This window comes from Hippocampus zosterae, chromosome 2, assembly GCF_025434085.1.
Source record: "Hippocampus zosterae strain Florida chromosome 2, ASM2543408v3, whole genome shotgun sequence".
In the NCBI taxonomy this organism is placed as follows: domain Eukaryota; kingdom Metazoa; phylum Chordata; class Actinopteri; order Syngnathiformes; family Syngnathidae; genus Hippocampus; species Hippocampus zosterae.
The window spans coordinates 25,942,581-25,968,517 of NC_067452.1; the positions used below are offsets into that span (position 1 = coordinate 25,942,581).

Here is a 25,937-nt window from a genome sequence, read left to right on the forward strand (position 1 = left end):
GGAATGGACTTTCGTTCAAAAGTAATCAACAAAAGTGCCAAATTTATCTTGCCTGCGTGATCTCAGCACCCCTAAACCTTTGATCCCTAGAATCACCCCTCAGAGAATGCGTTTTACTCTTTTTAAGTCTTGTAATTCACAGACGTGTGCCTCTCTATTATTATCATTATTGTTATTATTATTATTAGTAGTATTTCACTCATATCATATAGATTTAACCGTCCGCGCAGGTGTCTTCTGCAGGGACGAATCGATTCTCGATCGACCGCCGGATCAGAAAACAATCCAACGCCGCATGGTGACGTCACGGCGTTGATCGGTAACACTGGCTCGGCGGTTGGTGGGCGGGCGGCAGATTTCCGCGCGGACGCCACCAGAGGTTGAAGTGCATTCAGCATTATTCATGATTAAAACCCGTGCATGCACGCGCGCGCAGTGTCACGCTCTATTTGAAACGTACACTAAGGCACAATTAATTACAGGGTGGGTCCGTGTGGATAATTCTTTTGTTTATTTATTTGTGCCGTTTTGGGGTTTTTTTTTGTGGAAATGTAGCTGCTGTCACGGATGAAGATGACAAGGAGGATGGATGCTTAAAGTGGACGGAGCGTGCCAGGTGTGGCCTGCTTCCAACAGCAACATCTGGCCGGTGAGTCTCACCGACGGCCGCTTTGCCAAGCAGACTCCTCGGCGTGTGCGTGTGCAAAGGAGCGCGGGTCGGACCGGGGAGGGAGGAGGCATGCAGGGAGGCTCCGTTTCACTGCAGCTGCCTTTCTCGCGTCGGGTCCGGCGAGTCGGTGGCGACCTCGTCCTTGCTTTGCCGGAGGACGGCTCGCGAAACAAAATGCCCTCTGTGCGGTGTGCGTGCACTGTAATGCACATGCATTCATTGCATAGGTGATGTGTAGATGTCATGCCTCCCATTTACACCGAGGGTAAAATAGAAACGACCATTGCTAGATCAAACAATTAAATACAATTAGAGAACCTGATATTAATGCAGCTTGCGGTATGTGTCACAATCATGTACATATTTAGCAACAAAAAAACCCCACTTCAGTTTATTTGCATCTCATGGAAGATTTGTTGGCAGGGCATTTGTTTGCATGAAGTGATCATTTTGCAGTAATTTGATTTTATTTCACCCCAGAGCTGTGTGTGATCATGAGCCAATGGTAATCTAAACCTGCACGAATGTAATGTACATTTCATGAGGTTCAGCAGTCAGTCACCACATTTTTTTTTGAAGCGGTCCAAATGAATCCCAGCAGGATTATGACAGTCGATCAATCATAAGGAGCTGCCTACCCTGTGTCAATACAAAGACGACAGAGTTTTTTTGGTCTCACAGACGCCACCTCACCAGCAGCCCAACCCTGGACTCGAGAGCCTCGAAGTAGCAGAGATGGAGGAAGTGGATTCGCAAGGAGAAGGGCCAATGGCGGTCAGGGACGGACCGAGCGGCCATGGCAAACCGTCAAACATTGGAGGCTCCTGCAACACCACCACCAACCTGCTGGCTTCTGTCAAAGAACAGGTAGGATGGCAACATATGCACCCTCGCTGTGGGTTTGACTCTCTCACCGTGTGTCTATGCACATCCGCGCTACCTGCCTGCATCATTGTCTTCATCTCACTGAAGGAGCCAGTTGAAATTTACTAAGCAAATCCTTTACATGTTTTTAGGTTCTGTTGATTTGTATTCCATATTTTGATTTAAAAAAAACATTGTATACTCTGAGGAGGTTCGGTGTTTTATATGAATACATGTTGTCATTATGGGACTGTTATTGTTATATCTGTTGTTATGCCCATTGTACTCTTATCCCTCCACCGGTCGCTCAATGCCTCTCTCCTGTTTTCTCTCTCTGTCTACTCTCGGCTCTCTCACTCTCTCCATCTCAATCCAACCCGGCTGGGATGAATGAGATGGCCCCCCCACAGAGCCTGGGTTCCGTTGGAGGGTTCTTCCTGAGAGGGACTTTTCCTTTGCCTCTGTTGCCCAGTGCTTGCTCATGTGTGGTGCAGTTGATTTTCCTGACAGTTTTCCTCCATTGGTTTGAATTTCTTGAAACAGAGATGGCCTTCTTAAAACTCAAAGGTCAATTGTCCAAACAGCCTTACAGTTCTGTGCTGTGTTGCTTTGGCTTATTTGCATTCACTTCATGCATTTGCCAAAAAGAACCTGTATTACTTGCAAAGGCTCGCATCTCTCTCAAAATAGCTTACCCGTTTGTCAAAACGACATTTCTTTCTGATTTCAATGGTCATTCCCCCTCGAACAGCCTAACTTTCAGTCACAGGGCCACATGCGCTCCGCACTGAGCCGAAGCCGCCCAGCACAACCAACAAGTTGCTGAGGTCCAACCAGATGGTGATAGCTGGACAGCTCGTCTTAGTCACCACCAACAGCAGGGCAACGGCATGGTAATCTTGCTGGGTGCCCGTGGCTCAGTTGGTGGAGCGGGTTGCACATTGATCGAAGTTTTGACTGTTCAAAATGTATCCGTTTTGTTTGACTTTTGTCGCCACAACTGCTGTTTTGCGCATACTGGTGACACCAGGAAGACCAGCATGAAAACATAACTGAACGGACTATCGTGCATATGATGACTTACCCAATGAGGACATGCCGACACGTTTTGGAGAGCACACCCATTAGAATGAGCATCAACTGATAAGCTTAGCTTAGCAAGATGTCTTTATTTGCAAAATGTGCTGAAGGTGGGCTCACTGCGCTAACTGTAGTCTACTTGTACTTAACCGTTTGCAAAGATGCACTGACACACTTGAAATGTACAAGACATTTGCGATTTGATACTCAATGAGAAGTGACGTTCTATTGTGAAAAATTGCAAGATGATTTGGGGATTTGTCCATGTTGTTTCTGTTTCAAGAAAAGAGCCAAACCAACAGAGAAAAAAGGAATACATAAAGAGCTTGGGTCTTGACTTGCTCTTTGCTACCTTGACATAACTTCTGTTGTGAACTGACTTGTAGGTACCGCTTGATTTAGGCACGGTTTACAAGGTTGATTTTTTTGGGTTCATTTAATGGCAGCCGATCGGTGCTTCGGAGCGTATCAACACATAAGACTGTTTACGCAGTGCTTTTATTTACACCAGCTCAAAGCGTGTAGCTATCTGCTCCTAAACTTAGTTGAATTAGTTTCTATCCGTTTTGCTTAAGCCTGATGATGTGTCAAAATCTAGCAGGGATGAGCCTGATCAACTATCACTCCTTAACAGAAGGCTGTCAGATGATCAAAGTTTAGGTGCGATGTTGACTCGAAACTATTTCTGTTTGGGATAACATTTTTGGCTTGACTAATGCATCAAAGATGTATTTTTAGTGCCTCCAAGCACCCAAACTTTGCGGCTATTGCTTTGGTTATTATCACTCCTTTTGAACTACAGGCAGCCATCCCGGTCAGGGAGGTAAATCAAGGCCAGAATGTCATCACGATTCTCTGAGAAGTCAATACTGCACTCTGCTCAGATAAACTAAAACCAGTCATCTTTGCTGTGAAGTAAATACACAGCAGGGTTATTGGATAGGCAACATCAGCAAGCAGATGTTGGCCAGATCTGAGGAGATCCATGCACGGTCACAATGTGAAAATAAGATCCATGGTGCTTCAAAAAACAAACAAAAACAACAACAACATGCACGCTAAGCAAAACCTCTTGAGGGGGTTCAATAGATCAAGACCAGGGTGACATCAGAAAACAGATCCTTGACCTTGCTTGACCTGAGCCGGATGATCGGGTCTGACGTCCCACTGCAAATGACAGCTTCCTGCTGACTTAAAGTCACAATTACATTCCAAACATTACAGAGAGAGATACAAAATATTATAAAGACACAGCAAAAAAAATGCAAATGCAATCACCTAAAATGGTTGAAACCAAGCATCAGTTGAGATCAATGAAAAGGTGTGCAAACGGGCAAAACACACAGACGATCTGAGTGTTTCATAGGACACTCTGTATGTATTCAGGTCCAAGACCATTTAGAGATTTATTGAGCATCAGTAAGATTTAAAAATGTATTCTTTGACTCACTGGAAGCCAGTGTAGTGATTTGAGGACAAGTGTGACGCGGTCCTCACAAAATGTACACACTCCTTTGTTATCTGTTGGTGAAATGCAGTATAATTGGATGCGTAACTTCGCTGGCTAATTTGTTCTCCGTGACATGAAAATCTTGCGTCATCTGACTTGAGTCCCCAACCTCCGCCAGGCACATCCATTTACGTGGCTGACTTCTACCAGCTCTCAGCGTGCCTTTTGACCACGTTCAGAGAGGCGTACCTGTTGCTTTCCATTGGAAAGTGGGCGTTTGGAAATCAAAAGTGTTTGAGTGCATCACCGGGTCGTGTTTGTGGGCAGACAGAGTAGAGGGATTACAAAGCAAAAAGCAGGATGCGTTGCATTATTCTCCATCAAGGTGAACGTGGGCGATGCAGCTGCTTTTCCTTTTGTGATTTCTCCCATTACCGGATGTGTATGATGAACAGGAGCATGCAAAGAATACAAATGGCTACTGTGTCCAGGCTTAAGGGCCGAAAAAACAAGAGTGGGCTCAATACCTCAGGGGTGATTTCCTTTCATCTTTGAAAAGTGCGGGCAAAGGGTCAAGCAAAATTCACTGTGCTGAGCAGACAAAAAGTGGCAAAAGTACTCACGCTGTACTTAAGTAGAAGATCCATCCATCCATCCATTTTCTAATCTGCTTATCCTCACGAGGGTTGCGGTGCGTGCTGGAACCTATCCCAGCCGTCCTCGGGCAAGTGGAAAGCGTGAACAAAATAAAATGTAGACAAATGAGACCTTCAAAGAAATACATAAAAGCAGAAGTGATGTTTCATTACAACGACAATGAAGAGGACACATAAGCTAAAATATAAAAGCTGTAGTTTCAGTGACTGAGGAAGGTGGGTTTTTTCCCCCTCCAAAAAGACCAAAACAACACAACCATTGGATAATGAAATACTCTATTGATCGGAAATACCAGTTGATTTTATTCACAAATGAGTGATTGGTGTTTTAGAAAAGTCACGCAGCCCTGCACTAACTTGCCACCGGCTGCCATTCAAAAGGGACATGACAATGGTCACATCTATCACATGAGCATCTGACCTAAATACAACGGTGCTTTTATCCTGAGATGGAAGCCGTATTTAATTCTCTTTTTGTACTTTTGAGTGTGTGGACATCAGGTACTTACAGAATTATCGCGTGAACCTCCAGAATCTTTTTTTTAAAGTGCGCTCTCGCTCATCAGTTACTCAAATTACAGAAAGGTTTATTTGATAGGTCTGAGACTTATTTCATTATTGTGGTAGTTTAGTCCATATGGGAATCAAGCCTAGAATGCTTGAATTCTGCTCACGACAACAAAATACCGGTATGTCATTTGGTACAGATTTTATTTTATTTTTTGGGGGGGGGGGGGGTTGCTGCTGAGCAACCCGCAGTTGCCCTTGATCATATGGCACCGAACCCCCAAACCACCACAGTGGGGCACATTGACAATTTTTTCTCCTTTGTATGCATGTGTAAAGGTTTTTATTTTGTGTATGGTGTCATGCATGCAATAGCAATTTCAGAGCAGAATGACAAGTGAATAGAAAGTACAAACAAACTGTGTGCATTAAAAAAAAGAACTGTCTCTACGGGTTGAAGAAATAAGAAGCCTCAAGTGAGTCCGAAGAAGGATGCTCACAATGCAAGGGACGCTGTCACAGCTGCCGATGTGTGCCCACAGGAGCTGCAGTTTGAGAGGCTGACGCGGGAGTTGGAGGAGGAGCGTCAGATTGTGGCGAGCCAGCTGGAGAGGTGCATGCTGGGAGCTGAGTCACCGGTGGCAGACAGCAGCAGGTAAGTACTTATTTTTCCGCAAGGTGCATCAGGTCCACCGGAACCTCTAATTCTTAACGAAATCTATTCTGGAATTCTGCTTTGTTTAAATTTAGTCCCACCCTGCTTTTATGAAATAGTGGACAAATAAAGAATTAGTTGCAGGGTCAAACTGTCACTATCATAAGAGCATTGTAAAAAGAAGATAACCTCTGAATTTGCTCAGAGAAATGACTGCCTGTGCTTTTGAGGGGAGTTGCTTTGTATAAAGACAAAGCCAGATCATTTTGCAGTCCTGTGTAAAATAGCTAAAGGGATGCTTGGCTCTAAGTATTGAAACAGAAAATAACTTAGCTTGAAGTTCCAGTCATCATGAAGAATGTTATTTGAGTAAATGTTTTAAACGCGGTAGTCCAGTGGTTAGCGCGTCGACCTCACAGTGCAGAGGTTCAATTTTATCTCCGGCCTCCCTGTGCGGAGTTTGCATCTACTCCCCGGGCTTGTGTGGGTTTTCTCCGGTTACTCTGGTTTCCTCCCATATTCCAAAACCATGCATGGTAGGCTGATTGAACACTCAAAATTGTCCCTAAGTGTGAGTGTGGGTGCGGATGGTTGTTCATCTCTGCGAGCGCTGCGATTGGCTGGCAAATGGTTCAGGGTGTCCCCCTCCTTCTGCCCGAAGACAGCTCGGATAGGCTCCAGCACCCCCCCGCGACCCTAATGAGGGTAAGCGGATCGGAAAATGAATGAAAGAATGAACAAAAGTTTGAATGTATCTGCCATTACAATCGCAATAAACAGTAATATCCACATTGAAAAAAGTAGTGCGCTTATTCAAATTATTATATTTTGTCAAGCGGTTGCACGAAATATAATCATATGGATCTAGATACATTTTTTAAGAAGGCCATACTTCTTGAAAAAAGTATCTAATTCAGATGATTCTATTGTGTGTGCGTTGGACAATTTCCTGCCTCGCTCTGGACAGGCAAGACTATTCTTTCACTTTGTGCTCTTCGGTTCACACAATGCTTGAGTGAAAATTTTCTTCAGATTTTTTTGTTGCTATAACCAGTCATGGGAACTGTATCGAAGTAAAAGTATACACGTTTAATTTGGGAAATATAGAGCGTAAAAGTGACATTTGCCAGAAATATGAATAACAAATTAAAGTTTAGGTGCAAATTCTACCGACGTACTACAACAAAGTACCGGTATATTGTATTCCATTACCTATAGAAGGCACGTAATAAGGGCAGTTAGGGCAGACATGTAAATTGACTTTGGAAAATCCCAATTCACACTCTTGAGGTACCATTCTGTGGTTACATCATAAAATTAAAAAGAAATGCAAACACACATTGATTTTAACAGGTTTAAATTACAGTCCAGGAAGTTCTTGAATGAAGACATGTGACATCATGGATGATGATGGTTTCAACTCTGGGGTTTAATGTGACTTTATCGGGTTTGGTTAATCACATACAGGCCTTTGACCTTGGAGGTTTCAGTGCATCGGAGCACACAATTATATTTTTTGGGGTGAACAGATTCAAAATACGCTTTGATACACACTGACGACTTTCTCTCTCTTTGCTCAAGCTCGTCAGAGAAGTCATTTGCTTGGAGATCTGCGGGTATGAATTCTCTCTTTCCATGTTACAGACTTATCACAGTCTTTTTCCACAAAAGATAGAATCTGCTACGCTCTGTATTTATGTATTTCTGTATTTTTTTAGATAATTCTGTCACACAACTTTTTTACTGTTAAGGCAACTTCCTGCAGCACATCCATTTCTCGCCTGCAGTCAAACCGCACAACCATGAAATGTAGATGTCAAAAGGTTTTTTTTTATTTTTTACTCCAAATTATTGCATGCTTTTGCAGGAGGAGACTCGCAGGGCATGGTGGCATCGGCATGTCAAGGTCGTCGCATGGAGGCAGAGGAGGGACTGTACCCCCCTGAAGCGGACCGCGCATCCCTGCATGACAGTGAGGGTCTGTCGCTTGTTCACACACGGTCACGCTCGGGGTAAAACACTGAAAGAGGAATGCCAAATTAGTTAGTTAGTGTGATGTGTCATCACCAGACAGACAAAAGACACCAGATCTGTACGCATTGTAGTGAGCAATGTGGGATGAGACCACTTTGATTGCATGTTCAAAAATAGGAATGAGGCAGAGTTTTCGAAGCAATTTGGGGATATACAGAAATTCATGAACAGTAATGGTGCATAGAAGCAAAGAACAATGGCCTCGGATTCTGGATTTTGCTTCGGAACTTTCTTTACCAACCGACGGGAGATGACCCAAAAAGTTGTTTGAATTCTAAAAATGCTTAGAAAGGTGCCTCGATGCGATGGACCCATCTTAGTAGAATTTGCTCTGTGGTTAGAATGGATGCAAACTATCTACCAGAGATTCATGCCAGATTGGCAGAGTCAAGGGGAAGATGGACTTTGAAAGAGGCCTCTGAGTTGTGGGAATGGCACTGCCAGATGCTGCAGGTGTGTTGGAAGGACAAGAAGAGCAATGCTTTGATTTGATGTGTAACAGAGACAAATACTCTACTTGCACAGCTGAAGAAGAGGAAGACCTGGATACATATGTAACCAAGTGAACCATACTTGGACTTGGAGTTTAGTGAATGCTGCCTTGTTTAACAAATGTAGCACTGTCACTTTAAGAGTAGCGCGGGATAAAATCCCATGGGAACACGTAGCGCGAAAGAGAGTCAGATCAGGAAGTGAAAGGGAGGATGACATACCTGAAAAGGGAGATAGTCTCTGAGCTGTGCATACCACTTTTTCCAACTTGATAATACCCGTGATCGTCCGTAATCGTCAATGTAACCTGGGCGATATTCAGACTACGATATTGTGGTTTGGGAATTTGAATGCTGCCGCTGGCAGGTTGTGTGAACAGCTGTACAGCAGCGGAGATTATTTGTGTTTTTCCGCGTGTCTCGTGTGCACCCAACACGCTGCAAAGTGTCGACAACCCACTGCTGTTGTCTTTTATTTTATACTTTTCTTTGACCCGTTAGATCCTTTTCTTTAATCTTTTAGAATAATAGGGGTGTTCATATGGCACACATTTGCTCCGGTGCTGCACCGATGTATTTTGTTGCGATGTATCTTACACCGGAGCAAATTTTGTGGAGCGTTCACACGTACAAAGCCAGTGAGCCCACGCGCAGCCCCACTTGCGTTCACACGGCAGTTTCTGCAGCGGTGCAAAACGATAGAAAACAAAGAGCTGTCGTGTTGGTTCTTTTTAAAACATACTCAACTCAAGCAACTACTGTACAGGCATGCCCTTCTCCTTCTCGGTCTCCGTGCCCTCTGCTCGAGTGGCGTTCAATGATCGCCCCTGAAAACGTAAATCAACGATGGCTTCAATGACACGCAGAAAATCAAGAGAGGAAATCACAAAATAAATTCTATGGGGGAGGGGTGGGGGTGGGGGAGGGGTTGTGAACACACAACAGAGGAACAAACTACACAAACAACTCCAAGACAGTCCAGTCTCCTACAAAAGGAAAGATGACGGAAGTACAACAGAGCACGAAAGCAACGCATTCTAGCCGTACGTAATCAACTCTTCTCATGCGTAGCGAGGCTACTCCACCCGCAACTGAGCATTTGTTCTGGAGCAAATTTTTAAACCACCTCCCTGAGCAGGGTTTAATTTGCTCCGGTTTAAGCTGTTTTCAGGGGCTACACCGGTGTAACTTTGCACATGTGAACGCTCTACTGGGGAAGCCCCGGCGCAGCACCGGAGCAAATGTTGCCGTGTGAACACCCCTATTGCTGTGCATTTCTATGTTCAGTCGGAAATAAAGCCCACATAAAAATGATTTTGTGTTCGGTCAAGTCTTTCCACACATATGCTGAGAGTGACCTCCAGATTCTTTAGAACAGATCACCATAGAAGGAGAAGTTGAAGGAAGGAGCAAGCAAGGGACAAGGAAAGCGAAATGGATCGATAAGAATCAGAATCTGACAAGAGAATACCAACGGTTCTTTGAGGACTCGGGCAAAACAGCAGCAACAGTCAACATCTCGTGTTTGAAGACCTCCGGTTGTACGTTTTGGGAGAACCTTTGAACGGCCTATAAAAAGAGATCAAACGCATTTTTCAATTCTTTCATCAAATTTCAGCATCACGGGACTCTCATAAATTGATAACTAATCATACAACATCTGAGTTCAGCTTTGATTGCACATTTGCTCTCATTTTACTCCTTCCTCCGTCTGGAAATAAAAACATCCCCCGCAAGCTTACTCCTCCTTATGCTTCAGTAGAAAGTAGGCCAGCCATGAAGCTGTGTGCACAGTGCACACTGTTACGGTAGAAGCATCAAGCCTTAATGCAGATGTCCCTATTGCGTCTTTCCATTCAGAGCTCCTTTTTGCAAGTTGAAAGCCAAGTGAGGTAAAATGCTAATGACTAAAACACACTGACTGCTGGCTGATGGTATCTGAACAATGTTTCCTGGTCTCCTCGCAGGCTCGGGCGGCCACTCAGCTCACCTGACCTCCTATTCAGACAGCGGCTATCAGGACAGCAACGTCAGTTACTACAGCAACCAGAACGTTGTACGTTCCGAGCCCCGTGCTTCTGTTTCGAGAAGCCCTAGAGCTGAGGGTCAAGCGTCCGGCCAGGTAGGTTAAGTTTGACTGGTATCTAGGCCCTGTTTTATTTTTCTGCCTAAGCAATTTGTTCATGGCCATTTTTGGCTGCACCAACAGGCATAATGTGTCATTTGCTTCATGACCAAGTTTGTATCTAAAATATTAGTATCTCAAATCATATTTTCCATTGAAATTAATTGGGATGTGATTAATCGGTTCAAGCGCCACAAAAAAAAAAGACATTTATTTTTTGCAGGTTTTCTGCTCATAAAAATTGTTCTCTTCAGCATTGTACTGTATAAAACCACAGAGTAATAAGAGTTGCTCTCAACATAACCCCCAAATGCACATAAAACATGATCGTACTCAATGTTTAACCCTCCTTGTTGCTGTTCTTCTTTGGTTGTACTGCCAACGGAAACTGATATAAGATAAGATAAGATATCCTTTATTCGTCCCACACTGGGGAAATTTACAGCCTCCAGCAGCAAGAATGTATGTAGAAAGAAGAAAGGAGACAGAGAAAAGAAAACAACAAACATCTTTCAATTAAATACAATATGAACACAAATGGATAAATCGCAGTACTATTTACAATTTTCCTTCACATCATTTAATTATTATTATTATTCATTCATTCATTCATCTTCCGAGCCGCCACTCACACTCACAACTAGGGACAATTTAGAGTGTTCAATCAGCCTGCCACGCATGTTTTTGGAATGTGGGAGGAAACCAGAGCACCCGGAGAAAACCCACGCAGGCCCGGGGAGAACATGCAAACTCCACACAGGGAGGTCGCAGCTGGAATCGAACCCGGTACCTCTGCACTGTGAAGCCGACGTGCTAACCACTGGACTACCGGGCCGCCCTATTATTATGATTGTTATTTTTTATTCATCAGCCTGACAGCAGTCGGTAGGAACGAGCGTCGGTATCTCTCCTTCTTGCAGCGCGGGTGTAACAGTCTCTGGCTGAAGGAGCAACCAAGTGCTGTCAGGGCGGGCTGGAGGGGGTGGGAGGGACTGGCCATCATAGCTTTTAGCTTAGTTAGCATCCTTCTGTTGCCCACCTCCTCCAGAGTGTCAAGGGAGCAACCCAGGACAGAACTGGCCTTCCTGACCAGTCGCTCCAGTCTCTTTCTGTCCCGGGCTGAGATGCTGCCTGACCAGCAGACAATGCCATAATGGATGGCCGAGGCCACCACCGAGTTATAGAACGTCTTAAGGAGTGACCCCTGAACCCCAAAAGACCTCAGTTTCCTGAGTAGGAAGAGTCGGCTCTGTCCTTTCCTAATCAGGGTGTCCGTGTTTGTAGACCAGTCCAGTTTGTCGTTCAGAAGAACACCAAGGTACTTGTAGGAGGTCACCCTCTCTATGTCCATACTGTCCATATATTCTACTTCCACTGCAGGGAAGGCAATATGAATTAATGGTGGCTGGATAATGTGAAGTTTTCCACCACCAAATTTTTGCTATCATCTCAACACAAATAATCGGACAATGGACAGTTTGCATCTGATCGTGTTCCCTTGTACAAAAATTGATAAGTGATTTTATCTGGCAGAAGACATAAAAATGAAAACCAGGGGGGAATGCAGTGGGAAAATCAGAACCGTGTCTTTTCTCTTTCTCCTCGCAGCCATCTGGTCGAATGCTGCGACGGATGGCATCCCTTCCTTCTAGGAGCCAGTCTCCCGGCTGTGCCACTGCTGGCACAGTCTCACCGTCTCGCATATCATTGCGAACATCCCAGGGCAGCACCTATGACTCACCCATCCTCTCAGAGCCTAAACCGCTGGCAACGGTCTTCCCCGGAACTAGCATGCCACCCTCCTGCCCATCACCCTCCTCCCCAGGCGAAGGCACACCGGCCCTCGGCGGCAGAGGAGCTGGTGGCGGTGGACATCTGGGCTCCACACTCTCTCTCATCGAGGGGAGGGGTTTACTGGGGTCACCATTGCGCTCTGGGATGACGGCGGTACCCCAACATTACGGCTCCACACTGCCCAGACAGAGCCAATCATTGGCCTATGGAGCGGACCCATATGGCCTGTACCAGAGGAGTGCGCTGCCCCGCCCTGACAGCCTCATAGGTCAGTCACGTTTGAAAAATATTCTTATGCCACAAAATCTAAACTTGATGACACATAGTATCATTCACAGCTGTTGTTGTGCCCATGGTTCTCTCTTGGCACAACCCCTCTATTCTGTTTTCTTTCTCTATTCTCCACTCACTCTCCCTCTCAAGCCAAATTTGCACCTATAAATTATTCCAGAGCGCCAGAAGGCGTTTTAATGCAAATACAATCGGTTTACGATGACGGCAAAAGTTGTCCTTTTTAAGCATACACCTACTGTTGTTTGAGATTGTGCTGTTGTTGTGGTAATGCAGATGCTGCCACAACACCCATTTACTTTTGGTCACATAACTAAGCCTCTCCCACTGACCCACATAGCGAGGTCTCTATCACAAAGCCATCAGCTGATTATCATCCGGCCGCAGCCAAAGGCTTTAGACGGCCATCGGCATCTGCTTTATACTTGGTTTTCAACCGAAGCACTCTTTCTTCTTCTTTCTCGCAGTGTAGCTCCCAGTTGCACTCTTGCACTCTTTGTACGCATTTGTTGTGCTTGACCATGTGAAAAGAGTGGAAAGATATACTTGAGTGTGTATGTTTGAGAGGCAGTGAACTACAATTAAATGCCTCTTGTCCTCCAGCTGAGTGGTTTTCTCAGTGGCCTAACACGTCACGTGAAGTCCATATTCCCAGTTGTCTGTGACATTCGCCATAATCCCAGATTACTGATAGGAAATGAGCAATGGATGGCTGCACATACTTAAAATGTCATTGCTCAGTACTCGCACAATAGATTAAGCAAAAAAGGTGGGGAGTTGGCCAAAAACAGTATTTTCACAAATTTTCTGGCGAACATGTAGTATTCAGTACAGTAACATGAAGTATTACAGAAAAGAAATAAACCTACACTAACCCTCCAAATGTACATAGGTTGCTTGCACATCTAAATCATATATTTTTTTCGCTCACCATCTTGGCTGGATAGGATTCGACTGTTTGCATTTGGTTGCATAACGCGCTCGGGTGCTCTTAATATGGTGCGCTCTTGGGTGTGATAACAATGCCAGGAGAGAAAAAGATCAATGATTCTTTCGGGTTTCCAAGATAATTATGCACAAAAAAATGTCTCAACAATAGCAAGCGAAGTGGTTGAGTATACATCTTCTGTGCAGACCTCGATGGCCATAGCTTGTACTAGCCTGCTAGCGGACAAGTCCAATTTTAGCTGAAATCCAACGTCTTGAGGCAAACCTCGATTGCTGCTTTTCACAGAAGCAAATAATAGCAATAGCACAAGATCAAGTTCCAATTTTTTTTTTCATTCATTGACATCAGACACATGACTTGGGTAACGAAACACAACTGTCACTTCTCCCAATACTTCTGCTCACATGAAAAACAGGCGTGCGCAAACAAGATGTGCCATCTCATAATTTTTGTCTCTGGTCCTGATGTAAATATTTAGAAATGAAAATGTATATGTTGATCGCTTGTCTCATATTCATCTTTTGATGTCAACCCTAAATGTTTTCAACCGACAGCAACAATTCAGGAATTGGCCTTTCCCTTCCAATATGTTTTGGACAGAAGTGTATGTCGTCCGTCGAAATGAAACTGCAAAGAATGAATTGTTTTGTGTCAAACCGGTCCACTGAACAACTAACTAATCTAAAAAGATGCCTCCATCAGACTGCAAGACAAAAGGGAACAAGCGCAGCAACAGTTGGGCTCATTTGGTCCTGAGAAGCCTTCTGGGAATTCATCTACTGAGCGAGGACTTTGGGCCAACACTGTTTGTATGATGTGTTGCTTATATGTGTGGTTAACAAGTATTGTCCTTGTGTGTGAATCCGCAGGCCTTCATAGCTCCTATGCCAGCCAACCAGGCCATATTGACCCGGAGTTGAGGGCAGCATTATCTCCAGATTCTCATATGACACCAGTTTTCGATGACCACACCTTCCACAGCCCCTTGTATCACAGCCCCTCCCAAGAACTGCAGGGCTGTCTCTACGGGACAGGCGCAGGTACTGCAGCATTACCAAACTCCACCTTTAAAATGCTGGTTGGCGGCTGATGTGTTTAGATTTCGATATTTTTCTCCCCATTGAGGAAATTTGAAAACTGGTTTATATTCTTATGTGAGGAGATATTTTTCCCCACAATAGACTGATGAGGGTAATTCCGGTTTACAGACACAAGAGGCTTTGTCCCAAAAATCAGACCTCAATTATTGTCCATATAATCTGAAGGACGACGCTTCTCTTTTGCCACATGCTTGTTTAAACAACTAAGTCAGCTGATGTGTTTTTGTCTGACTTTGTTTTTAGAAATATATACATATATATATATATATATAGAGGTGTCTTCGTGTGATTTTTTTTTTCTCCAGGTGTCGGGACCCTCCGCCGGACCGCAAGCCATTGCAGCACTCTGCCATACCAAAGAAGCAGCTACGGGCTAAACAATGGGGCTGTGTATGTGGACTCCTTCAGGGTCCCCGGCGAGCCGGTCTACTCCCATCAGCACGCGGAGCTGGTGGAGCGGATGGTCACTCGCACGCCATCCATTGAGAGCATCCACAAAGACCCCAGGTGCACATGAAAAATAGATTTTTTACAGGTTTTATTACACACTGAAAAAATGCTCGGTCGTTTGCCACTTGTTGGATAGCTGGATATTGAGCAGATTGGTTGGGTTTATTATTTTGACCCAGCAGACAGGGTCGACGATTTGATTTGGGCGAGCTGAAGAGCTGAAGCTGGTTGCCATTTTGCCAGCTTGTGAAGTGAAGTTGAAGTAAATTTAATATGACGTTTCTACGAGTGGTGGCTGGATGGCTTAGCGCAAACCGCTGCTCATTTAGGACATTGCGACTGGGGTTCAAATCCTGTTCGGGATGAATGACCTATAGAAGGTTTTCTTCTTCTGACTCTCAATGAAGGCGGACACCTTTTCCCCCGCTCTTTCCCGATCTAATCCCCCCGGCTTGTTGACTTCTGTGATGTTTTGTTTGAAAATTTTGAATCGGCCTCAACCAAAATAGTTGACTTCATTGGTGCTGGCCTTGCGAGGATTATCTCCCGAATGTTTTGCAGAAAAGAAGTCGGGCCCTTATCTCCTTTGCTCCCGTATCAGAACTCTATGAGGTCATCTCCTTGGCAATCAGCCATCAGATGGCAGAGACAACAAGACTCACACTCCATACATTTTCTACTCCAAGGTTTTTCTTCCAAGTCCCACACCGTGCACCCCCTCCCTCATCACCCTGCTTTCCTCCCCACCTCTTGGAGTATATTTTGGAAGGTGCCCTCCCCCCAGCCTCCTCCTTTTTGTTCTCATCTAAGGAGTCAGGGCGCCGTTCCTGTCCTCCCCCTGTTAGGTGTCACTTTGTTAACGTTCCTTGGGCGGTTCGAAACTGTAAAATGAATTTTGTTGCATTGCACTTGTGACCTGTATGATTACAATAAAATTTGATTAGTTCTGAGCATAATTAGAGAACGAATTAAACTCATCAGTCATGGTGCCAACATATTAATCAACCGACTTAATTTGAAAGGTGTGGAATGACGGTGAGGAGGAACTCAATTATCCTTTTGCTTTTTGTTTGCTTGCCAAAGGGAGTTTGCGTGGCGAGACCCCGAGCTGCCAGAGGTCATCCACATGCTGCAGCACCATTTCCCGTCCGTGCAGGCCAATGCCGCCGCTTATTTGCAGCACTTATGTTTTGGAGACAACGGGATCAAAGTTGAGGTGAGTGTCGAGGGGCCGATTTCACATTCAGATTTCACACGCTATTGGATCCCATTTAGCTACATTGTTCTTAGCATGATAAATACAAAGTTGAAGAACATCAAAGTTGTTGCATTTTTTCTGCGGAAAAAAAAAGTTCAGAAGTAAAATTTAAAAGTTAAAACATGCAGATGGAATGGCACGTGCATTATGACATGCTGATCTGTCATTCCAAAAGTACATTCTCTGCTTCAGCTTTTTACTTTCGTGAAATGCCGGCATCCTAACTGAGCCAAAGCACCATCTGCTCCAACTGAAATTTAGAAAACATTGGTGCCAAACGTTTCTAAGCTCTGATGCGCTTCCCTTTAATCACATTCTTGTGCAATAAATAACTGCAGCCCGATAGCCTTGTGCGGTGGGACACTCCATTTGGTTTGGTTTGTTGTACGACGATGCCTGATGTGTCCTTGGTTGCAATCTGAGAATGCAGCACATTTCGTAGGTACAGAGATGTTTACACAGATGATTGAATAATAATAATAATAATAATACATTTTATTTATAAGCGCCTTTCAAGACACCCAAGGACACGTTACAATAACAAAAAACACAAAACAATACGGGTTGAGCAGCGGCAGCCAAAACGCGCCAGCGTTCACTCAACCCGAAAGTCAGAAAGAAACCACAAGGGAGGGAGAGTTTTGAGACATTTTCCTTTGGAATTTTGCATCTGTATTGGTTAGTCTGCTTGATCCGAGGTACGCCTTCCGACAGATTTTATTTAGTGTCTTTCAAAAGTGGAGGAGTTGAAGCTCACAACTTGACTTAAATCAGACTTAAGTCACCAAAGTTATGACTTGCTCGGGTAAAACTCAGGAGAAATTTCAACTTTCCTTCGTCTTCATGAGACTTGACTTGAGCCACATGACTTGATATGTCTTACCTGTTTATATTTGACAAGACAGTGTACCATTTGTTTCTGAGGAGGAGGGGCGGGGGGTTCTGAAACATGAATGGCAATTTGCAAGCTTTGCAAGAGTAACAACATAAGCAAACTTTTATCTCCACCATAGAACAGATTTGCTTGAAACCTAAAGGGTAAGACTTGACACTTCTGACTTGCACATGTGATCTCTTCCCACCTCTTTTATGCGACGACCCACTTCATCAAAGGGTGCACGCTATCCACATCTTCATTGGTCGGTGGTCTTTCCACAGGTGTGTCACCTAGGAGGGATCCAGCACTTGGTGGATCTGCTGGACAACAAGGCAGCTGAAGTGCAGAAAAGCGCCTGTGGTGCTTTGAGGAACCTTGTGTATGGGAAAGCCACAGACAACAACAAGGTGGCACTGAGGAACTGCGGTGGTGTGCCTGCACTGTTGCGCCTCCTCAGGAAGACAACAGACAATGAAGTCCGTGAGCTGGTGACCGGTATGTCAATGGCTTTATCATCACAACATTTAAAAATTGACTGCGGAAAGAATGAGTGCCTACAACTGAAAGGTTATTCTGCATTTCCTTATGGATGTTTCATTTCCCTTTATTTGGACCGATGTGAGGCGACTAGCATTTAACAGCTTTGGCTGTGCACTTTTTCTAAAAATATCATTCCTCTGTCACCAAACACACAACACCATACCGACTTCGGGTAGCTGAGCATCATGATCTTCCACTTGAAACCTTTGAACAACCTGAATTCAATACGAGGAAAGCTTTCCGACTTGGAATTATCCGCTGAATCGAACTTTTGCTGACTTCCAGATGGACTTTCCCTGGCTTTGGGCAAATTCATCAGATGTGGTAGAATAGCAGGCCCTCAGAACAGATTCTTTATATAAGGATCTTGTTGCGCACAGCGTAAATTAGATTCCACGTTGGTATAGTGTGACAAACATACAGTGAAGCTTGTCAACCTAGGGAATAATGTGCTTACAAAAATGGCAAAACCTAAGTTGCCAAATGCTAATGTTCTTTTACTTTTGTACAAGTGATGCCTGAAATGAAACTGCAAAAGGAAGCGTACAGCATATTGCCTTTTGTGACACCCCATATTTGCATAGCGATACCTTGTGTCTTTGGCTTGATTTGACTAGTTTATACTCACAGTTCAGAAGATGGAGGGGGTATGACAAGATTTTTTTTAAGCTTCTTTCACTTTCTGTAGGTTTTAACTATTACCTGGGCGTGGGGGGGGGGGGGTTGTCTTCTGAGGTGTGGCCAATCTCATGATCTTTCACACTATTTCTATGAATGTAAATATAAATGTCATTTTTTTCGAATCCATCTGGCAATCCTACTTCTCTGTCGAGATTCTAGGATTACTCTGTAAAAAATCTGCGTAATAATATGCCTTACCCTTTCTTTCTGCACACAAGAGGATCCACTTTTTAGGAAGACGACTCTGTAATCAGACTGGAAGTGCTCCAATGTGTGTATCAGCTGTTTTGTGGGTGGCGAGAGTGCCCGCTGTGTTTTGACTGAGTGCATATCAGGATAAATGCAAGATAATGTGCTGCTGAAATAGGATGCTAGTGACAGCTCGGCAGGCACGCCACACATCCTGTTTAATACCCCCAGATGGCTCTGACTCTCCAAGAGATTCTCAGCGCTATTTCAAAACAGGAACAATTCTTCAGCGTGTCTTTAGATCACGGAGAAAGTCTCTCATGGGTAGTGGCCACAATCTGATCACACCAGGGTTTGGGTTGGGATGCAGTGTTGTGAATCGGTGCTCTATCAATATAATTGAATTGACTTGAACAGGGGTGCTATGGAACCTTTCCTCCTGCGACGCAGTGAAGATGACCATCATTCGTGACGCCCTGACCACACTGACCAACACGGTGGTCATCCCCCACTCAGGCTGGAGTAGCCTGTCACACCGTGAACAACACAAGATCAAGTTCCAATCCTCCCTACTGCTGCGAAACACCACTGGCTGTATGAGGTGATACGCACACCCACGCACATGCACACGCATGGACACACACACACACACATTTATTATTGTTATTATTTTTATTATTATTTAAAGTATGACACAATAAAAGTGGTGTGTGTGTGTGTGTGTGTGTGTGTGTGTGTGTTTCAGGAACTTGAGCTCGGCAGGGGAGGAGGCGAGGGGTCAGCTGCGTTGCTGTGAGGGTCTGGTAGACTCACTGCTTCACATCCTGAAAGCCTGCATCAATACCTCTGACTATGACAGCAAGGTGATGCAAACATGCACACACACGCACACACACACATGCACACACACGCGCACACACACACACGCACACACACACACACACACGCACACACACACACACACACACACGCAAGCCCAGTTTTATTTACTCCATGGGAAGCTCAAAATGTCCAAATGTGAGAAAAGAAAGACTTGAACTAATCCGGCTTCACCGTGATGTACTCTCCCAGGCGGCACAATAAGTAAAAACCATCTGTCCTATGATTTGAGTTGATTTTGTCATTTTGCTACCGCCACAGTTTAAATGTGTGAAGTGTTCGTGAAAAAGAAGATGTTACAGGAGGTAAAGTGCTTGGAAAGGAGACGGAAAACACAATAATGAGTACGCTTTTTTTTGGGTGCGGGAAATTCACATTGTGACCATTATTATTGTGGGCCTGTCTAATGAGCGAAGTTTTTTGGTTGTTCAGATTAATGGCACAGTTGCATATATTTGATGCTGAAAATGAGAGTGCCCTGTTGTTTACTCGCAGCAGGCGCCCGGTGTTTCAGTATGGTGCTCTTCTCTAGAAGTTCACCTATGTACGACATCCACTCAATACTGTATATCGTCCACACCAACAGACTGCATTGGTTTAATTTTTTAAATATTTATTTGTTTATTTATCAGGCAAATCAAGCAAATTAAAAAAACTCGATCTTTTGGGGTATGTCTGGCCACACAAACCCAAACAAAATAAGCTTTTGTGATGGTTTTAGTTCAGATAAGCGGTTGTCAATCGCTTTTCTGCCATGTTGGAGTAGACTGGCACTAACTGTTCACAAACGTTTTCATCTTTTTATTTAACTCAGATTGTGGAGAACAGCGCGTGCACACTGAGGAACCTCTCCTACCGGCTGGAGGTGGAGATGCCGTCCTCTCGTCTCCTCGGCAACCAGGAGCTGGACACCCTCTTGGGATTCTCTTCCACGACCAAGGATTTAGACTACATCTGCTGGGGCAAGAGGAGGCGCTTTAGGAAGAGGACCGACTGGCCAGATGAAAAAGTAAAGTGATAAAATAACCAAGTTTGTAAAAAAAATAAAAATCAAAAAGTGATCAAAGATTGTCACAAGTGCGTTTGTAATCATTTCCTCACATTGTTCAAATGTTATTTTTCTTTTACTGATTGAATGACATTAAGAGACAGTACCTTGTTGTGCGTCTGCTCTGCGCAGTGGGACGGCATCGGGCCCATTCCGGGCTTTTCTCAGACTCTGAGGGGTGCCGAGCTGCTGTGGCATCCAACGGTGGTCAAGCCGTACCTCAACTTGCTGGCCGAGAGCTCGAATGCTGCCACACTGGAGGGGGCTGCCGGCTCACTGCAAAATCTGTCTGCGGGAAACTGGAAGGTCCCCAATTACTATAATATGGCTCGCCTTGTCATTATTCACATTCAGTAGCTGTTCTACATTTTGATTGATTGATTTTACACATACAGCGCACTCGTCAGAAAAAAAAAAGTGCAATGTCAGTATGGATTGTGAAAGCACCATTGGAGCAAGAAAAAGCGTGTGATACATTCCCTTGATCTTGCTGCGTACGTTCAGTTCTCGGCCTACATCCGAGCAGCAGTGCGCAAGGAGAAAGGTTTGCCCATCCTGGTGGAGCTTCTGAGGATGGACAACGATCGCGTGGTCTGTTCTGTCGCGACCGCCCTCCGCAACATGGCGCTGGACGGACGCAATAAGGAGCTTATAGGTACATGCAAAGCAAAGTTGGATTTGTTTGAATCTATTTTCAGATTCTTGATCGTTCTGAACTCAGTACAGCTCTCGCTGTGCAGCCTGTTATTATCCGACATGTCCTTAGCTGTATGGTTTTAAACTCAAAGGGTAGCTGGCGCGGGTTTTGTTATGCAGGAGCAGCTACAAAGTAATCAGTTACTGTAGGTATATGCTCGAGAAAAAAAAACTGACTTTTACAGGAAAGTACGCCATGCGGGATCTGATCAATCGGCTGCCTGGCGGAAATCCATCAGTGCTGTCAGATGACACGGTGGCGTCCGTCTGCTGCACCCTGCACGAGGTCACCAGCCGCAACATGGAAAACGCCAAAGCTCTGGCCGACAGCGGCGGCATCGAGAAGCTGGTGGATATCAGCAAAGGACGAGGAAAAGGGTGCGATGCAGCAGCAGAGTGTTCGGATGCCGCTATGAGATTAAAAGAAAAAAAAACAACAACAACAAGAATCCTTCCCGCCTCCCAAAAAAAAAAAATAAACAAGTAGATGTGTGTGTGTGTGTGTGTGTGTGTGCTGTTGCAGGTACTCCATGAAGGTTATGAAGGCAGCTGCTCAAGTGTTGAACACACTGTGGCAGTACAGAGAGCTGAGGAGTCTCTACAAACAGGTCAGGGGCTAAAGCGGAAAACAAATGTGGCATAAATTGACATAAGGTGCTGATGAGACGTCCCCATTTCCTTCTGGTTTCTCATTTATTGGATAAAGAGAGCGTTACGCAGTATATTGATCTGTTAACTTGAATAAACCCTCCACTTGTATTTCAACTCAAGACTTATTTAGCAACTGCTCTCCTCACATTCATCACAGCTGAACTCTCTCCTAGCCACATTACTCTCTCTCCTCATCATCGAAGCAGCACTGTCCCCTAGCAGTGTGGAATGTGAAGGTTATTACTTTAACCCTGGAGAAACCACGGGGTAAAATTTGGTCCCTATAAAGTCTGCTACTCAACTGCCCCTAAATCCCAAAGGGTTAAATTTGGCCCTAATCCTAAATTAGGATTAAAGCGTTGAATATTTGAATAAACATACATTTTGGTGTTCAGTGACCAGATAGCAGTTATTTAATGTATAATTCACCATTTTCCAAAGAAGAAAAGAGTTCTTGAGTCCTTCGGAATAAATAAAACAACAGATCAATCCGCCACACTTTAAAAAAATGCATAAATATATCAATTAGGGTTAGTGTAAACCAGGTGTGTCAAACTCATTTCACATTGTGGGCCATATATGGCCTCAGTAGATGTCAAGTGGGCCGCACCGTTAAAATTATACCATACTGTGCTATAAATAACCAAAATAATATGTCTTTCCTTTGTGTTGGTCTAAAGAAGCACAAGAACATTCGGAAAATGTAACATATCTTTTACAAAACATTTCCTGAAGCACCTTAGATTTCCTTAGACAAATGTGCAATATAAAGAAAGGAATTTTTAAACCATTTACACATGCCCATATAAAATCTCAATTTCATCCCTGCCTACACCTTACAAACTAAGGAGAGTGCTATTAAATATGTAAAGATTAAAGTATTCACATGTCCTGATAGTGTCTGCTGTGTTGGGTCTGTCTCAGTGAGGTATGAAGCATCTGTTGTCTTCTTCTCTGATCAAAACACGAATTGCACCTTATTAAAATATTCATTCCGTGTCTTTTATGCATTTTTTTTCACTTTTAAATCATCCTGCGGGCCTGATCGAACCTCATCAGGGGCCGGTTTCGACCCGCGGGCCATTGGTTTGACACCCACTGGTGTCAACCATTTAACCTAACCTTCACGCAAGATTGAATAACTTGTGACTGACTCAACCCAAGTAATGCGTCAACTTGCTTGTCATCAGAAAAGGGACACAACGTGATTGCTTGAGTTTTTGGGTGTGGCCCCTGTATGCAGGACGGATGGAACTACACTCACTTCGTCACACCGGTCTCCACTTTGGAGCGAGACCGCTACCGCTCGCAGCCGGCGCTCCCCACCAGCCCCATTCACGTTTCGCCCGTCATCCAATGTGGTGAGACAACCGTCTCTCTGAAGACAATCACTTCATTTCAAAGAGCACAATATCATTTGCAGTCTTCTATTCTACCTCAGGTGGGAGCGCGACATCCTCACCAGCCATGCTGGGGATCAGGAGGCACAGCTCAAACTACCCGAGAGCGCAATCGTCTATGCAACTCGACACGTACTACGGGGATAACAGTTTACACAAACATCAGTTTACAGGTTTGCATCAATTTGGAATCCTTTCGGTAGTCTATTTTTGAAGTTGCGTAATAGACGGCGGCAATGTGACCCTGGAATGTAAAAATTGTTTGGCGGTCGACCAACATCCTGGAGCGCATTGTTTAACCCCACTGTGTATATCTTTTCATTATGATGGGGTCGTGTAGCTTTTTGTTTGCAAACATTATGAAAGGTCTGTTGAAAAGGGTTCGTATTCAATAGTTCAACCTGTGTTTTCTTGATTCTCGTTTGTATCCCTTATTGTGAAGCACACGGTTTCACAGGAGGTGGTTTCAAATTTGTGTTTGTGATTATTCAGGGTCTGAGAAGAAAACCGCATATTTCATTGGCACGTACAGCTCACAGTCTGGAGACGAGCTCAGAAGGGCCCAGGTAAGAGAAAAGTAAACAATTCTTATTAAAAGGTTACAGACAGGGTCTTTCGTTTACAGGTGTGACCAATATATGGATGTAAAACAATGAAATGAAAAACAGGACGGTAGAAAACGAGTGTGCCTTCTTGTGCCGTCTATCTGCTCAGAACTTTTACAGCTTGTCGGTCGGGACGATCGTAAACCAAGCAGTGACACCAATCATTTCATTGTCATCGTGGGACGGTTGTTGATATGGTTGCTGTTGTGTGCCCATTGTTCTCTCATTGGGCAACACATCTGTCCTGTTTTCTCTTTTATCTCTTCATGTTATGTCTTTTCCTGAGAGTGAGATTTTTCCATGCCCGGTTTGCCAAGTGCTGATTCTTGTGTTCTTCTTCTGTTCTGATTTACGGCCGTCTCGATCAAACTGACGACTTGCTTGCTTCCCCAGCACCCAGAGCCCTTCTACGATGAACCGGACAGGAAGAACTACAACAGACTGTACCTGTCGTCGCCGCAAGATTACGGAGTGGAGCAGTACGAGGACGACGCGGTCCACCTGACCCCGTCCTCTCCCGATGCTTACGGCGGCCAGCCGCTCCAGTTCAAAACCAACACCAACTATGTGGACTTCTACTCCACCACACGGAGGCCTTCAAACAGGGCCAACAAGTTCAGCGGGTCCCCCGATTCCTGGGTGTAAAAATGTTTGCCCGTGAAAAGCGAAGGGCGCATAAGACTGCTGAGAGGGCAGAGCTGGAAATATCAGCAAATGTTAAACCACACGTTCTTCAGACGAGTCCTAAAATGTGAACCAAAATGGCAGCATTTTGCTCCTGTCTCATGCTGGTGAGCGTTCGAAGTAAGGGGTCAGTGAGTGACCAATGTCCAAAAAGCTAATTTCGCTGAATTCCTCGTTAGGGTCCAAAGAGCTCAGTGGAAAGTGCTTTTAGAAAGTCCAGCCTGACTTTGTGTATGTCTAATGCCACCTTTTTTTCTGTGGTAACAATGTGCAGTCTGATGGTTTCATAATGTCAGCCTTGTCAGAGTGGAAGGTGGGGTGACCCGCAACGAACATTTAGAATTTGAGAGGGGATTCGGCTGTATCGTGCGACGAGGACAACAACAAACTTGATCAATGTCATCCCAAATCTATTTCAAGGTTTTGTGCCCCAGATTTGAAGAGAAAGAACTCACCCACGAGGAGAGAAGGAGAGAATGCATCGCTTTCATGTCTGTTGGGCAAAACTGCAGTAATATATCTTCAAGTATGTGGACAACTATCTATCTGTACAAATACAACGTTGGAACCGTCATGTTGAATTGTTGTATTCAATCTGTAAAACTTTACATGTGACTCTGTGAGAAAGATTTGTATATTATTTATGAATTATTTATGATTTACCTCAGACCTGCTAACAAAACCATCTCTTTCGTCCAAAACCACTGAAGATTATGTGAAATGTTACACATGGAAATACTGTATATTAGTAGTGAAAAAAGATGTGGCAAAATAACATAATAAAAACTTGGAAATTATGCATTTATTTGCTTTATACTGAGTGAGTAGCTACGATGCTACAGTAAAAACACACGATGGTGACTTTCATTTGTAAGAGGTCTTTACACTGGGAAAAAAAAATACTTGCGGTTATTTTGTTTGATGACTTCAAACCCTTTGTTGTCGGGTGAGCGTAGTGGAGCTTGCGTTGAGAAATATATTCTGAATGAGGGTACATACTTCCAAATGCATTTTTGTTACATCTGCTTTGGAAGTGCATGGTGCCATTTGCCCAAGTAGAACTGATGAAAAATTGTGTCACCCTCGAGCAAGTAAGTGGCCCATTCCTGGTCTGGCAGTATGTGGGGCAGGAGGAGGGCTGGCTCATTTGTCCAAGGACTACCTATCTATGATGAAGTTTAACAATTGCAGGGCACACACAGACGTACAACCATCCGCGCTCACATTCACACCTCGGGACAATTTCAAGTGTTCAATCAGACCGATATGCATTTTTTTTGGAATGTGGGAGGAAACCGGAGTACCCAGACAAA

At 44.4% G+C, this 25,937-nt stretch overlaps 1 protein-coding gene across 3 annotated transcripts; it reads left to right on the forward strand.

Annotated features, from left to right (window-relative positions):
• The first annotated feature begins 237 nt into the window (after positions 1–237).
• LOC127595891 (plakophilin-4-like) lies at positions 238–25,421 on the forward strand. Of its 3 annotated transcripts, XM_052057841.1 has the most exons (23): positions 238–379; positions 556–649; positions 1,352–1,537; positions 5,770–5,882; positions 7,464–7,498; positions 7,750–7,860; positions 10,375–10,529; positions 12,141–12,594; positions 14,436–14,606; positions 14,972–15,173; positions 16,200–16,332; positions 17,533–17,746; positions 19,079–19,262; positions 19,407–19,524; positions 20,355–20,549; positions 20,721–20,894; positions 21,093–21,243; positions 21,470–21,662; positions 21,808–21,892; positions 23,179–23,296; positions 23,377–23,508; positions 23,828–23,901; positions 24,334–25,421. In XM_052057841.1, exons 2-23 carry the CDS (start codon positions 590–592, stop codon positions 24,583–24,585), a joined length of 3,510 nt encoding a protein of 1,169 aa, XP_051913801.1. In that variant the 5' UTR covers positions 238–379; positions 556–589; the 3' UTR covers positions 24,586–25,421. The 3 variants fall into 3 exon arrangements, with proteins under 3 accessions (XP_051913801.1, XP_051913800.1, XP_051913802.1); XM_052057840.1 differs by lacking the exon at positions 238–379 and having other exon boundaries at positions 386–649; XM_052057842.1 differs by lacking the exon at positions 238–379 and having other exon boundaries at positions 386–649; positions 7,750–7,854.
• The last annotated feature ends 516 nt before the right edge of the window (positions 25,422–25,937 follow it).

Coding starts and splice junctions, on each gene's coding strand:
- LOC127595891 (XM_052057841.1), top strand. CDS start 590: ATGCTTAAAGTGGACGGAGCGTGCCAGGTGTGGCCTGCTTCCAACAGC. Junction 650..1,351: donor CCAACAGCAACATCTGGCCG/GTGAGTCTCACC, acceptor TTGGTCTCACAG/ACGCCACCTCACCAGCAGCC. Junction 15,174..16,199: donor AGCATCCACAAAGACCCCAG/GTGCACATGAAA, acceptor TGCTTGCCAAAG/GGAGTTTGCGTGGCGAGACC.